The 15315-nt window shown below is 41.8% G+C and overlaps 3 protein-coding genes across 3 annotated transcripts in view; all 3 read left to right on the top strand.

Moving 5' to 3' along the window:
• Positions 1 to 5208: 5208 nt before the first annotated feature.
• On the top strand, positions 5209 to 7695 carry LOC306745576 (protocadherin gamma-C5-like; the record flags this gene model as incomplete). Its single annotated transcript, XM_079228392.1, has 1 exon — positions 5209 to 7695. One exon carries the CDS (start codon positions 5209 to 5211, stop codon positions 7693 to 7695), a length of 2487 nt encoding a protein of 828 aa, XP_079084518.1.
• A 939-nt stretch (positions 7696 to 8634) lies between these two features.
• The window catches only part of LOC306745573 (protocadherin gamma-C5-like), a gene marked incomplete at its 5' end in the record, with an annotated part of 38864 nt that continues 32183 nt past the window's right edge, over positions 8635 to 15315 (top strand). Inside the window, one exon of the mRNA XM_079228384.1 lies at positions 8635 to 11109. Coding sequence (XP_079084510.1) covers positions 8635 to 11109 — 2475 coding nt within the window. The remainder of the gene's footprint in view (positions 11110 to 15315) is intronic.
• LOC306745661 (protocadherin gamma-C5-like) lies at positions 12073 to 14592 on the top strand (the record flags this gene model as incomplete). Its single annotated transcript, XM_079228494.1, has 1 exon — positions 12073 to 14592. The coding sequence occupies one exon, from the start codon at positions 12073 to 12075 to the stop codon at positions 14590 to 14592; it is 2520 nt and encodes an 839-aa protein (XP_079084620.1).

Here is a 15315-nt window from a genome sequence, read left to right as displayed (position 1 = left end):
AGGGCTGTACCATTTTCCATTGAGCCACAGGGGGTCAGCAGCAGATACAGCCTTTAAGCTGTGATGGCTGCATGCATTTGTTGACAGTTGGAGGACAGGAAACACCCCTGTTTTAAGCACAGAGGTGCAGCATCCTTAGACTTGGGGTAATGGATGATAAAGAAAGAGGAGAGGGAGAGGGTCATCATGGCTGCTCTTGATATTTGTCCTGATGGATGCTCTCCTGTTTGCCTGCCCCTGTTTAATAAAACCTACGTCCGTGATTCATATATTGACTAACATATGGGCTTAAAATAACCAACTGCTTGTTGAATTCTTTGATTCTGTTGAATGAAAAGAACAACATAATTTTGGTGTCCTTTTTTTCTTCTTTCCTTGTTGGCCTGTTGGTTTTATATGGATGTGTTTTTTGGACCAACATTGTGTTATTACTTAATATTTGCTACTGTGCACAAACACAATGTATATTACAAGGTATACAAAAAAACAGTAGCTGCTTTGCTTTGTTTAAGAAGCGTAATTGTGTGCTCAAAGAGACACACATACACACATCAGCTGTGACAAACACAGGGTCACAGAGCAAAGAATCTCATTAATAAGGCATGGATTTTTCTCAGGGCATCGCCTCGAGGCCCCCTGCTGTTGGTTTTAGGGTAGTGGCTTTGTGCGGCAGTGCAGTATTTATGGTTGTGATTCATACATTTGTGGTATAAGCAGGGTTGCCAAAGTCATAATTTCCCTCAGCAATGATTGTGTTAGTGTTTTGGTGTAGACTGAAGTGGTTTTACTGTACCAAAGTATGTTAATACTTCGGTTTGAAGGGCAAGTTGATTGTTGAACCCACTTTCCATTGTTTAGTATAATCTAACATAACACACTATTAAGTGAATGTTGTTGAAAATTGATTCGCAAAGCAATAACTGGATATATATTTTGGTAAGGCAGCTAGAGTGACCTGTAACTCTGGACTGTGTCAGTCTCTATCCACTGAGGTAGAGCGACTGCAATGTTCTAAAAAATATGATTTATTTTTGTTTTATAATGATCATCATCCCATACACAAGGACAGCAATGCTAAAACACAGTTTATTTGAAGATCTATCCTCTCTATCTCTCTCTCTCTCACTCTCACTCTCTAATTCATTGACACACAAATACATTCACATGTGTTCCCTATTTTTGTGTGAGATTGATAATTTACACCCAGCTTTGGTTAATTCTTTCATCAATAAAGGTTATTGTTTTCCCTGTTCAGTATTGTTAAAATAAACAACTCTTATTATTACAGTATTATTATAATATGTCAAATTAATCTATCATATATCTGTATTTGAATACTTTCTGTTGAAAGGTATAAGCCACACTATATTATTACAGTGTGTGCTGATGCAGGCTCAATCCTATCATCATTATACTGACTTGAAGGCAGACAAAGATACTAAATCAAACAACACATAATTGTTATATTTTTTTTAACTTGATTAGTTAATGTGCAGACACAGCAAACTGTTTTTGTGAGCAATCCAATCATGAGAGCATATTTATTATCAATCATGAATATGAATTACCACAAGAATGAGCCACATGGTAAGTATGTTTGTTGCTTCCCAAAACCAGAATCTATATGCTGACCACCAGTCTAAGTGACATCCTTTGTCTCTTATTTTTTCTCTTTCATGTGCCCTTCTTGTTGCCTGGTGCTATTCCTGTCTCCTCCCTAACTCCTGTTAAATCCTGACTCACCAAATAAGGTAAGAAATAGTTTTCATCTTTGTTGTCCACAGTCATCAAACACAAAGAGTGGTACAAACATTCAAGATTCTACAAATAGCACTGACAATTGATACACTGGCAACTGAACATCACACTCCAGATCATGATGCAGTAACATAATTCAAACACAGAGGAGCACTAGATGCTGTTTGTTTTACAGTGTCCAAACATTACACATTGGCACTGAGTTAGATCAGCGACAGATCTGTTCACATACCTCACAAAACATCTATCGTCACTGATGATTGCTTCAATCAGGCGTTGGTGGACTTACCAATTGTTGACATTTGATCCTGTGTGAAAGTGTGAGTGGCTTTATGTTTAAATATAATGTGTTGTATCTAACTGGGATCCTCTGGACATCACAACAATACTGGATTGTGGACAATTACATTTTCATACTTGTCTTTGGGAATTGAATGCTATACTGTCAACTTTTAGACTGTAATCTATTTTGAATATACAGTATAGCTCCTTTGTACATACACTCTTGTTCAAGGGGCCAAACCACTTTACATTTGAACAAGAAGCTCAACAAGAAGAACAGCTCTTCTTGCTAACAGGCTTATGTGGTTAAAGGAAAGTATTAGCAGAGGAAACCAGCTGGTAAAGTTACCCGTTTGTGAATGGAAGTTGCAGTGATTATTCTGCCCAGCACTGTAACTTGGATTTCAACCTTTGTGTTTGTGCTCTGTACCACCATCCACTTTAATCAATCATACAAATGATACTATACAGGCATAAACTATTGATATACAGTGAGCAAAGAAAACACAGCACAAGTACAAAAGAAATGCAAACCATGTGAGACAAACATTAAGAGGACATTATAAGACAACTTGCAGTATTCTAACATATCAGAGGAAATTGACTCAAACTTAGTCAAGGGAAAAACAATTAAAGATCAGCAAAGTGTTGGTCATTTTTGAGGATGTAATTTGTGGTGTTGGTGTACCGGATTGCATTATATTGTACGGTGCTCATTACACACTTACATGCCAGTTTGTTACGCCTGGTTCAAACTAATTCAGCCTAGTACAGTCCTTAAATAAATACTTTAACGAAGATTATAATGTTAAACTTGTGTTGAAATTGTTTTGGTTCAACTTCTTTATCCTTATGGAGGACCAGATGTTTCTGTTATATATCCATAAATAGGGTGGATAAATAATAGAAAAAACATGCCAGTATAACACAATACAATTCAACAGCATCACAGTCTGCAGTCACCAAAATGACCATACAGTTCAATCAACACCTCTCTGGACAATTTCAACCTAAAACTAGAATATTTATAATATTCAAAACTGTTCAATTGTATTCATTTTAGTTGGGTTGCCCAATCAATCGGAAATGAGTCTGTATGTAATTGAGATAGAACACTATACAACCGATTTAACATACAATCGTTTAACTTAGTAGACTTTACCAAACATACCTTAAGATGGACAGTAGATAGTATCTTGTATTACATTGTTTTACACTCTACATGGGTTGCTGTTGTTCTATTAATTCAGTGTCAGTTAATCTGATACAGGTTATGGTAATCAAATGATGCATGAACTGTTCATGTTAAACAATTATCACTGTCACCTCACAACAAGTTCAAATCCCCTGGCTTGCTTGGTCCTTTTTTGTGGAGTGTGCATGTCTGCCTCTTTCTGTGTGGGTGTTATTGTGCTTGTTTGTTGATGTGTGTTGGCAATGTGATAGCCGGATGACCTGTTATGTGTGTTACCAGCACCTGTCCTGTATGCTGGGATAAGATCCTGCCTGAACAGGATAAGTGTGTATGGGAAATAAATTAATTGATGGAATCATTTTAGTCCATGAAACTTCAGCGATTTGTATTTTAGATCAACACCTGACAGTAAAGACATGTAATTTGAGGCTTAACGTGAGATTTAAAGTTTGAATGAAATGCAGGTGTGCTTCCAAATGTTCACATCAGAATTACACTTTGTGTGTGTGTGATTCAAGTTTTTATTAAAGAAGGTCTGATTTCATTAACCTAAAATCATTCATCATATATTTATTTACAATAGAGTTGCATCTCCAAATGCTTCTGTTCCTCGCTGATAAAATAGCAGTAGTATACATTTAGCAAGCACAATAATGAAATTTGAATTATTCAAATATTTATTTTGGATTCGGTTAGGTATTTTAGTCTTCTGGCCGATCACCTCCTGTAATTATTCCTGTATGCTGTAAGAAAAATAGTAAGGAAGTTAATACGTTGTGTTTCGTGGCTGCCTGCTGTCTTCAATGAGGGCTTGAGAGGCTGTCTGCCTCAGCAGCATGCAGCAGCAGCAGTTGGCCGCCTGTGTGGCGCTGTCCACACGTGTGGTGCTGAAATCAGCTCAGGCGCTCTCCCCCTCCCTCTCTCACACTGCCTCTCTACATCTCCCTCTGTCGCCCACCTCCTTTAAGGGCAGACAAGTATCGCAAAAACGTATTTATGAGGGTGTATGTTTCATATTAATTTACCTATGGGGTTACAGATTATATTGAATTCACGCATTTATTTTTTAGTTATTGCTATTCTACATATCAGTGGAGGAATATTGCATGATTATGGTTCATGGTTTTCAGAATGATTGTATTGCCAGTGGTGACCAAACATCTATGAAGGACAGGATAATATACGCCCTATGAAACGGAGAGAGAGGGAGAGAGAAAGAAAGAGAGGCACCATCTGCACTCCCCCTCCCTTTTCATTTGCTCCACAGACCTTCATACGGGTATTTTACGTCGGCCGCTGACAGAATATTTTTTTCCGAGGCTTGTGGAAAGCTGTGAAGACGTACTGGCGTATATGCAGGCTGCATTAGCTTTCTCTGGCCACAGGAAGGCAACGAAGAGCCTTGTCAGCCTCAAAGGCATGTGCATGCATGCAGTTACATACATACAAGAGGATGTATGCTGGTTTAACACAGAACAGTATATGAGTGATCATTAAAGGCTTGGACATGCAGTTATGTATATAATCTATTATCCACAGCGTTTATTAATAATAGATGTATTTTATCGTTTTCATATTTTATTTATCGTTTTCAAGTACACATAAAAGCCGTTGAAGTTGATTGGTGAGACTGTTTATTGGCAATAGTCAAATTGTGTTGTATATGATAGAGTCGTATAACCATATCTCCCTATGACTCGTATTTTTACGTCACTGTTCTGTGTATGCTTGCTGATGCCACCATTGGTGGAAATAGCTATACTCCGTCCACCAATGAAATGCAGAGCTGTACAAAGAGATCCACTCCCTCTCACCGAGTAGCTTCAGCGTCGTAGCCATTACAGTGTTCCGTACAGGAGAGGAGGGATGCATATGCAGACACAAAGCATGACTGTCTCTGTGGACGCATCTACATTGGATCATAGACCGTTTGCACTTGATCAGTTAAGAAGTTGGGATCGGAGTGAGAAGATATGGGATTTTTGGAACGAAGAATAATGTGGAACAAATTGACTGCATGGCAGGTGTTTTTGTGGTCGCATCATTTCTTTCTCTTGTGGACTACAATAGAAGGACAGACTCACTACAGCATCCCGGAGGAACTGAAACAGGGCTCTGTGGTAGGAAATCTAGCCAAAGATTTGGGTTTGGTTGTATCTGAACTGTACCGACGTAAATTGCGGATAACCTCGGAAGCTGGTAAGCAGTATTTTAGTGTTGACTTGGGGAAGGGAGAACTGGTGGTGATTGATAGGATAGACAGGGAAGATCTGTGTGGACAAAGACCGTCCTGTTTGTTGCCTTTGGAACTAGTCATAGATAACCCCCTAGAGCTGCATAGAGTCGACATTGAAATTCAGGATACAAACGATAATTCTCCTAGTTTTCTTACGAAAGAGAAAGTATTGCAAATTGCAGAACTGGTCAATCCAGGCGCGCGGTTTCTTTTAGAGAGTGCACAGGATCCCGATGTGGGCTCTAATTCTGTACGCTCTTATCTCATCAGCAAAAATGATAATTTCAAATTGACTGTTAAAACCCACAAGGATGGTAGAAAAATCCCTGAACTGGTGCTCGAAAAACCTCTTGATCGAGAAAAGCTGCCTGTACACAATCTTATCCTCACAGCTGTAGATGGTGGAGATCCGGTGCGTTCAGGTACATCTGAAATTACAGTTATAGTTCTTGACAACAACGATAATGCGCCACAATTTGAAAAGCAGGTATATGAGGCTAATGTCAGCGAAAATGCAAGACCTGGAACTGAAATATTGCAAGTTAAAGCTGCAGATGCAGACGAAGGACTAAATGGAGAAATTGAATACTACTTCGCAGAGCAAACTACAGATTTGATTTTATCATTATTTGACATTGAACCTTCTACTGGAGCTATTGTTGTCAAAGGAAGTTTAGACCATGAAACGAAGCCTTTACATAGATTTGACATAACTGCGAAAGACAAAGGACACCCTAAAATGGATGGGCATTGTGGCGTCGAAATCAAAATAGTTGACATTAATGACAATATTCCTGAAATAATTGTGACGTCTTTAACAACACCTGTTCCAGAAGACTCTGCAATCGGAACAGTTATTGCACTGATAAGTGCAAAAGACCCAGATTCGGGTGACAATGGTAAGATTACGTTAAGCGTGTCTTCTACATCCCCCTTCAAGTTAAGTCCCTCAATCTCTAACCATTACTCATTAGTGACGAAAGGGCCACTTGACCGTGAAAACAATGGCCAGTATAGTGTCAAGATAAGTGCTACTGATTCTGGGAAGCCCCCATTATCGAGTGAAAAAATTATACTTGTTGAATTATTAGATGTAAATGACAACTCACCAGTTTTCTCCCAGCGTTCTTATGTAGTTTATGTAAAAGAGAATCATGCTCCTGGGAAAATATTGTGCTCAGTGTCAGCAACTGATCCTGATTCAGGTGACAACGCGAAGATCTCTTATACCATCTTGGACTCTAAAGTGCAGGACGTGTCTGTCTCCTCGTATGTTTACATTAACTCAGATAACGGCAGCATCTACAGCATGCACTCGTTTGACTATGAGAAACTGAAGGTGTTTCAGATTCGGGTTCAGGCAAAGGATCAGGGCTCTCCGTCTCTCAGCAGCAACGCCACTGTCCATGTTTTCATCCTGGACCAGAACGACAACGCCCCCGCTGTTATTTACCCCTCCTCCGCTGCCCTGGGCTCCCTCTCTCATCAGAGGATGCCCCGCTCCGCTAAAGCGGGACACCTGGTGACGAAGCTGACGGCCGTGGACGCTGACTCGGGCCATAACGCCTGGATCTCCTACAGAATAACGGAGGCCACAGACGCGTCTCTGTTTACGGTCAATCTGTACACAGGGGAGGTGAGGACTAAACGCGCTGTGTCCGAGCAGGACGAGTCCTCTCAGAGGCTGCTTATAGAGATCAAGGACGACGGGGAACCGGTCCAGTCCGCCACCGTCACGGTGTCCATCCTGTTGGAGGACGGCCTCCATGAGCCCATTTTAGACCTCCGACATAAAGTGTCCGAGCCCAGCAAGAAAACTGGGAGAATCGCTCTGTATTTGATTCTCTCTCTGGCCTCGGTGTCCGTGCTGTCTCTGGTCACGTTTCTCATCTTAGCGGTTAAATGCATGAGGGGCAGCAGAAGCAGCGATAGTTGCTGCATGACACGGAGCGACTGTGATGGTTACAAGAACCCCAACAGAAACCTGCAGATTCAGCTCAACACGGATGGACCTATAAAGTACGTGGAGGTCCTGGGAGGAGACATGATGTCTCAGAGTCAGTCCTTCAGGTCCTGCATGTCTCCAATGTCAGAGTACAGCGATTTCACTTTGATTAAACCCAGCAGCACCACTGACTTTAAGGAGGTGATCAGTGTTCTGGACGCGTCTCTACCCGACAGCACCTGGACCTTTGAGAGCCAGCAGGTGAGCACAACAAATTAATTAATTCAAGATGCACATTCTCTCATTAAAAATCAATAACATCTGTATATATATCCGTCCAGCCATCTATCTATATACATACATACATACATACATACATACATACATACATACATACATACATACATACATACATACATACATACATACATACATACGTTCGTTTACAATTTTGGAAAAGTCACAGTTGGTAAGAGTGTATTCAGAAACTGTTTGTAATTGCGTTACATGCATCTTTCAATATCGTCTCACACTCGCATATTTCCTTGGCTCTTTCTGAATAGTTCAGCACCACGAAGGTTGACAGCGACTCTTATTGAATGCAGGGAGGCTTAGAGGCACACGTATGTGAACGCATGTCTTGCTGATCATCTTTCAAAAAACAAGGAATAATGACGTTTCACTAACTTGTTTATTGTAATTGTTTTAAGTGAGAACTCTGGACCTGAGTATAAATAATTGTTTACAACTGAAGTTGTATTAGGCTAACTTCCTGTTGTTGTTATTTTTTCCTTTATGTCAAAAATCGTACTTTAATAATGTAGTTATAGTCACGTGATACCTTTATTGACGTCCCATAAGTCTCAAAAGCAATCATTTTGGTTAAAGTGAAGGGGCACAAATAGAATAGATGCTACCACTTTAAGAGTGTCGATCAGTTTCCCTCTCATTGGACGGTAGAAGAGGGTGATGTGCACCAATAGGATTCAGAACTGTACAAAGCAATCTAGTCCCTGCCCCCATGCAGCCTCAGCGCCGTAACGCTTTCAAAGCAACGAGCAAGAGGACAGAGACAGCAATGAGCCCGTATTTTATTATATACAATTTGTATAATTCAGTTTCCAGCCATGCTCAGTAATTTAGGGATATCGTATATTGGAAGAAACCCTGCGATGATGGATTTCAGCGTTTTTTTATACAACATGACGATTGGAATGAATGTGTTATAGCGGACCAAGAATGACAAAGACAATAGGATACCGGGACTGGAGATGGCTTGCGCTTTGGTGGCATCATTTCTTTCTCTTGTGGAGTACAATAAACGGACAGACTCGATACAGCATCCCAGAGGAACTAAAACAAGGCTCTGTGGTAGGAAATCTTGCCAAAGATCTGGATTTGGGACTATCAGAGATTTTTGATCGTAAACTGCGTGTCTCCTCTGAGGCTGGTAAGCAGTATTTCAGTGTTGATGCAGGAAAAGGCGAGCTGGTGGTGAATGACAGAATCGACAGAGAGACTTTGTGTGGACAAAGCCCGAGCTGTGTTCTACCTCTGCAGATTGTAATTGAAGACCCGTTACAACTGTTTCGAGTTGAGGTAGAAATACAAGACATTAATGATAATGCGCCTAGATTTCCATCAAATGATATCACATTGGAAGTAGCAGAGTCTACGGGTTTAGGGGTTCGTTTTCCTTTAGAAAGCGCCATAGACCCAGATGTTGGCAGTAATTCTTTAAAGTCGTACACTCTCAGTAAAGATGAATGTTTTCATATTAGAGTTAAAGAACTTGCCGGTGGAAGGAAAGTCCCTGAATTGATTTTAGCGAAAAATTTAGATAGAGAAAAAAAGGCTGTTCATACGCTTTTGTTGACAGCTGTAGATGGAGGCAACCCAGTGAGATCATGGACCGCTCAGCTATTTATAACAGTCCTCGACAACAACGATAACGTTCCAACGTTTGAGAAAACGTTGTATAAAGTATCCATAAGTGAAAATGCTGTAGAAGGTGCATTAATAGTACAAACAAAAGCGACAGACATGGACGATGGTCAAAACGGAGAGATAGAATATTCATTTGGAGCGCACACATTAGATACGGTTCTCTCTGTGTTTAGTATTGATCATACAACTGGGACAATATTTCTTAAAGGAAAACTAAATTTCGAAACAAGTCCAAATTATGAATTAGACATCAGTGCGAAAGATAAAGGCAGTCCGAGAATGGAGGGGCATTGTACTGTGCATATTGAAGTTTTAGATGTGAACGATAATGCACCAGAAATAATACTCACCTCTCATCCGAAGCCAGTGCGCGAAGACTCGCCGAATGGCACCGTAGTAGCTCTGCTCAGTGCCAGAGACCTCGATTCAGGTGTTAATGGTAAAGTAACATTACAGCTCCCCAAGAAATGCCCATTTACCCTAAAACCATCGTTTTCTCAAAATTACGCACTGGTTACCAGTGGTGTTTTAGATCGAGAAAATGTCTCAGAATATAATATTGAGATAACAGCTTTTGATTCAGGCTCTCCTCCGCTGTCTAGTAAGCGAACTGTACCTGTCAGCATCACCGATGTGAATGACAACCCCCCTGTGTTCAGTCAGCCCTCCTATAATGTATATGTAAAAGAGAATGGGGTACCAGGCTCTATACTGTACTCAGTATCAGCATCTGATCTGGACTTTGGTGAAAACGCCAAAATCTCTTACTCCATCTTGGACTCTAAAGTGCAGGACGTGTCTGTCTCCTCGTATGTTTACATTAACTCAGATAACGGCAGCATCTACAGCATGCACTCGTTTGACTATGAGAAACTGAAGGTGTTTCAGATTCGAGTTCAGGCAAAGGATCAGGGCTCTCCGTCTCTCAGCAGCAACGCCACTGTCCATGTTTTCATCCTGGACCAGAACGACAACGCCCCCGCTGTTATTTACCCCTCCTCCGCTGCCCTGGGCTCCCTCTCTCATCAGAGGATGCCCCGCTCCGCTAAAGCGGGACACCTGGTGACGAAGCTGACGGCCGTGGACGCTGACTCGGGCCATAACGCCTGGATCTCCTACAGAATAACGGAGGCCACAGACGCGTCTCTGTTCACGGTCAATCTGTACACAGGGGAGGTGAGGACTAAACGCGCTGTGTCCGAGCAGGACGAGTCCTCTCAGAGGCTGCTTATAGAGATCAAGGACGACGGGGAACCGGTCCAGTCCGCCACCGTCACGGTGTCCATCCTGCTGGAGGACGGCCTCCATGAGCCCATCTTAGACCTCCGACAGAAAGTGGCCGAGCCCAGCAAGAAAACTGGGAGAATCGCTCTTTATTTGATTCTCTCTCTGGCCTCGGTGTCCGTGCTGTCTCTGGTCACGTTTCTCATTTTAGCGGTTAAATGCATGAGGGGCAGCAGAAGCAGCGATAGTTGCTGCATGACACGGAGCGACTGTGATGGTTACAAGAACCCCAACAGAAACCTGCAGATTCAGCTCAACACGGATGGACCTATAAAGTACGTGGAGGTCCTGGGAGGAGACATGATGTCTCAGAGTCAGTCCTTCAGGTCCTGCATGTCTCCAATGTCAGAGTACAGCGATTTCACTTTGATTAAACCCAGCAGCACCACTGACTTTAAGGAGGTGATCAGTGTTCTGGACGCGTCTCTACCCGACAGCACCTGGACCTTTGAGAGCCAGCAGGTGAGCAGAAAACAACTATTGATCTTAATAATGAAGAAAACAATTACATTTTCGTTTATAATTTAGTACATAACAATCTCAATCATAGCATTGGTTATGGAAGTCAACTGTGGAATAATGAATCATCTATCCATCTTGCTGGCTGGCTGTTCTTTCCAGAACAGGTTATTTGTAGTTGGTCTGCCTGCATGCTGCCCTCTTCCATGTCTTCTAATTTCACGATATGGTGTTTTTAGTATACGTGTCCAATGTAAAATGGTCCTTCTATGTGAGCAAATCAAAGTAATGTGCCATAAATTTATTCAGATACGGTTAAAATAGTTAAGGAATGCATGACGTAAGTTTTACACGTACGTTTGAACCTTTCAGCACCACGAGGGCGGACAGCGAATGTGAAATATCACTTCGATCCTTCAATATCGGAACCGGGTTAATTTATTTATTATTGATAAATATTACATATGTCTTTCACTTTTACTGTTTTTCTGTCACACAAAATATAATTCATTTTGTTTAATTTGTGTGAGATACTAATTGCAAGGAACTTTTCATGAATCTTTAATTTCTGACAAGGTTGTCTCATAGTATTTAGTTATTTGTCATAATCACTTCAGATGAAAGCTCACAAAGAAAATAAATGCTGCCACTTTAAGAGTGTCGATCAGTTCCCCTCTCATTGGGTGGTGGGAGAGGATGATGTGCACCAATAGGATTCAGAACTGTACAAAGCAATCTAGTCCCTGCCCCCATGCAGCCTCAGCGCTGTAACACTTTGAATGCAAAGAGCTCGAGGAGAGACGGCGTTGTGGTCGTATTTTTTAAGATATAATCATTGATTTTAGCTTACAGCCATGCTCCAACACTGTGGCATTTTTCATTTTGGAGTATTTCATATTTTCATGGATTCCTGCATTGTTATAAACAATATCTCGATTGGACATAATTTGTTATAGCGGACCAAGGATGACAAAGACAATAGGATACCGAGACTGGCGATGGCTTGCGCTTTGGTGGCATCATTTCTTTCTCCTGTGGAGTACAATAAATGGACAGATTCGCTACAGCATCCCGGAGGAACTAAAACAGGGCTCTGTGGTAGGAAATCTAGCCAAAGATCTTGGTTTGGGACTATCAGACATTTTTGATCGTAAAATGCGTGTCGCCTCTGAGGCTGGTAAGCAGTATTTCAGCGTTGATGCAGGAAAAGGCGAGCTGGTGGTGAATGACAGAATAGACAGAGAGGCTTTGTGTGGACAAAGCGCCAGCTGTGTTCTACCTCTACAAGTAGTTGTTGAAAATCCTTTGCGGTCTTACCGAATTGAAGTGGAAATAAGAGACATAAATGATAATTCTCCTAGTTTTCTTACACAGGAGATTAACCTTAAAATACCAGAATCAGTTGCACTAGGAAAACGTTTTTCTTTGGAGAGCGCGGAGGACCCTGACGTTGGAAGCAATTCTTTGAAAACGTACTCACTGAGCAAAAATGAATATTTTTCTTTAAAATTTAAAGACACAAAGAATGGTAAAGCTGTCCCTGAATTGGTGTTAGAAAAGCCATTAGACCGGGAAAAGAATGCTCTCCATCAACTGCTTTTAACCGCTTTAGATGGAGGAAACCCGGTCACATCGGGAACCTGTAAGATTATCATTGACGTACTTGATACCAATGACAATTTTCCAGTATTCAACGAAAATGAATACAAAGTGTCTTTAAAAGAGAACAGCACCAAAGGGACGTTTGTAATCAAACTTTCAGCAACAGATGCCGATGATGGTCTTAATGGTGAAGTTAAATATTCGTTCGGGTCCCGCACTCCAGACTCTGTGTTATCAACATTTGAAATAAATGATATAACAGGACAAATAATATTAAAGGGAGCATTAGATTTTGAGAATTCGAAATCATACCTTATTGACATAACTGCTAAAGACAAAGGCATTCCCGAAATGGAGGGTGACTGTCGTGTACAGTTGGACGTAGAGGATATCAATGATAATGCTCCTGAAATTGTGCTAACTTCAAAACCCAGTCCTGTACGCGAGGACGCCCCAAGTGGCACAGTCGTGGCTTTGATCAGTGCACGAGACCTTGACTCCGGTGATAACGGTAAAGTGACACTTCGGCTTCCCAAACGGTCTCCTTTCGTTCTGAAACCATCGTTCTCTAATAATTACGAACTGGTTACCAGTAGTCCTTTAGACCGAGAGAGTTTCTCAGAGTATAATATTGAGATAACAGCAACTGATTCAGGCTCTCCTCCTCTATCCAGTATGCAAATTATACCTGTCAGCATCACAGATGTGAATGACAACCCACCTGTGTTCACTCAGCCCTCCTATAATGTGTATGTAAAAGAGAATGGGGTGCCAGGCTCTATACTGTACTCAGTATCAGCATCTGATCTGGACTTTGGTGAAAACGCCAAAATCTTTTACTCCATCTTGGACTCTAAAGTGCAAGACGTGTCTGTCTCCTCGTATGTTTACATTAACTCAGATAACGGCAGCATCTACAGCATGCACTCGTTTGACTATGAGAAACTGAAGGTGTTTCAGATTCGGGTTCAGGCAAAGGATCAGGGCTCTCCGTCTCTCAGCAGCAACGCCACTGTCCATGTTTTCATCCTGGACCAGAACGACAACGCCCCCGCTGTTATTTACCCCTCCTCCGCTGCCCTGGGCTCCCTCTCTCATCAGAGGATGCCCCGCTCCGCTAAAGCGGGACACCTGGTGACGAAGCTGACGGCCGTCGACGCTGACTCGGGCCATAACGCCTGGATCTCCTACAGAATAACGGAGGCCACAGACGCGTCTCTGTTCACGGTCAATCTGTACACAGGGGAGGTGAGGACTAAACGCGCTGCGTCCGAGCAGGACGAGTCCTCTCAGAGGCTGCTTATAGAGATCAAGGACGACGGGGAACCGGTCCAGTCCGCCACCGTCACGGTGTCCATCCTGCTGGAGGACGGCCTCCATGAGCCCATCTTAGACCTCCGACATAAAGTGTCCGAGCCCAGCAAGAAAACTGGGAGAATCGCTCTTTATTTGATTCTCTCTCTGGCCTCGGTGTCCGTGCTGTCTCTGGTTACGTTTCTCATTTTAGCGGTTAAATGCATGAGGAGCAGCAGAAGCAGCGATAGTTGCTGCATGACACGGAGCGACTGTGATGGTTACAAGAACCCCAACAGAAACCTGCAGATTCAGCTCAACACGGATGGACCTATAAAGTACGTGGAGGTCCTGGGAGGAGACATGATGTCTCAGAGTCAGTCCTTCAGGTCCTGCATGTCTCCAATGTCAGAGTACAGCGATTTCACTTTGATTAAACCCAGCAGCACCACTGACTTTAAGGAGGTGATCAGTGTTCTGGACGCGTCTCTACCCGACAGCACCTGGACCTTTGAGAGCCAGCAGGTGAGCAGAAAACAACTATTGATCTTAATAATGAAGAAAACAATTACATTTTCGTTTATAATTTAGTACAGAACAATCTCAATCATAGCATTGGTTATGGAAGTCAACTGTGGAAAAATTAATCATCTATCTATCTTGCTGGCTGGCTGTTCTTTCCAGAACAGGTTATTTGTAGTTGGTCTGTCTGCATGCTGCCCTCTTCCCTGTCTTCTAATTTCACGATATGGTGTTTTTAGTATACGTGTCCAATGTAAAATGGTCCTTCTATGTGAGCAAATCAAAGTAATGTGCCATAAATTTATTCAGATACGGTTAAAATAGTTAAGGAATGCATGACGTAAGTTTTACACGTACGTTTGAACCTTTCAGCACCACGAGGGCGGACAGCGAATGTGAAATATCACTTCGATCCTTCAATATCGGAACCGGGTTAATTTATTTACTATTGATAACTATTACATATGTCTTTCACTTTTACTGTTTTTCTGTCACACAAAATATAATTCATTTTGTTTAATTTGTGTGAGATACTAATTGCAAGGAACTTTTCATGAATCTTTAATTTCTGACAAGGTTGTCTCATAGTATTTAGTTATTTGTCATAATCACTTCAGATGAAAGCTCACAAAGAAAATAAATGCTGCCACTTTAAGAGTGTCGATCAGTTCCCCTCTCATTGGGTGGTGGGAGAGGATGATGTGCACCAATAGGATTCAGAACTGTACAAAGCAATCTAGTCCCTGCCCCCATGCAGCCTCAGCGCTGTAACACTTTGAATGCAAAGAGCTC

Source organism: Taurulus bubalis (genome assembly GCF_910589615.1).
Source record: "Taurulus bubalis genome assembly, chromosome: 13".
Taxonomy (NCBI): domain Eukaryota; kingdom Metazoa; phylum Chordata; class Actinopteri; order Perciformes; family Cottidae; genus Taurulus; species Taurulus bubalis.
Note: the sequence above shows the minus strand (reverse complement) of the source record. Positions and strands in the feature narration are given on the sequence as shown.